The sequence below is a fragment of the Colletotrichum phormii genome, assembly GCF_030913505.1.
Source record: "Colletotrichum phormii strain CBS 102054 chromosome Unknown BDP81scaffold_8, whole genome shotgun sequence".
Classification (NCBI taxonomy): domain Eukaryota; kingdom Fungi; phylum Ascomycota; class Sordariomycetes; order Glomerellales; family Glomerellaceae; genus Colletotrichum; species Colletotrichum phormii.
Genome location: NW_026851450.1, coordinates 1,286,304 through 1,287,143, shown reverse-complemented (window position 1 = coordinate 1,287,143; position 840 = coordinate 1,286,304). Strand labels below are relative to the sequence as shown.

Sequence of the window (840 nt, the reverse complement as noted above, 5' to 3'; positions counted from 1 at the left end):
ATGGCACCGCAACTGCCAACTCATATCCGGCCAGCAACCGAGGCAGATGCAGATGCCATTGCAGCCGTACACTATGCAGCTCTCAAGCAATTTCACGACTTCTACGCAGCATTCTTCGAGCGCCATCCGCGAGAGATTCTCCCACTTTCAACGCGACTCGCTTTGAAGAATCCCAAGAATCACTTCCTGCTCGCCGTCGTACCCGACACACATGCCGTTGTAGGTTTCATCAGATACCACGTCGTCGATGCGACAGAGCCGCCTGCTGCAACCACACTGGCGAAGCCGACGGAAAGTGCGGATACCGAGCCCACCATGCCATCCATTTTCTCAACCAAACCTCACATGAAGGAGATGTGGGAGCGCTTTGGCCATCCGAGAGAGGAAGAGATGGATAAGTGTTACGAAAAGGCAGTGGATGGACGGCGACATAATTGTAAGGGCTGTGATTCAAAGCTGGCACTGACCAGAATATGATCTGGGCGCCAACCCCCGACGAATGTGCTGACGTTGATATCAGATGTGAAGAATATAATGGTGGACCCTAATCATCAAAGGAAGGGTATTGGAGCAAGTTTGCTCAAGGCGGTCATCGACATCAGTGACGCCGAGAAGATTCCGACTTTCCTTGTTGCTTCGGCTGAAGGATATGGACTGTATAAGAAATTGGGGTTTGAGGATCTTGGAACCTGGACCATCGATAACGACCACTGGTCCGAGGAAATCGTTCGACATGAGAACGAGCTTGGAATCGTGGGCAACAAGGGCTTGGCGGAGACGTATCGGGGAACACATGAGCTCGAGAAGTACATGATGAGATGGATCATTGAGAAGCAGTGA

General features: G+C 51.5%; 1 protein-coding gene across 1 annotated transcript; it reads left to right on the top strand.

Annotated features, from left to right (window-relative positions):
- Positions 1-840, top strand: BDP81DRAFT_460458 (acyl-CoA N-acyltransferase; the record flags this gene model as incomplete). Its single annotated transcript, XM_060593658.1, has 2 exons — positions 1-436; positions 521-840. 2 exons carry the CDS (start codon positions 1-3, stop codon positions 838-840), a joined length of 756 nt encoding a protein of 251 aa, XP_060446442.1.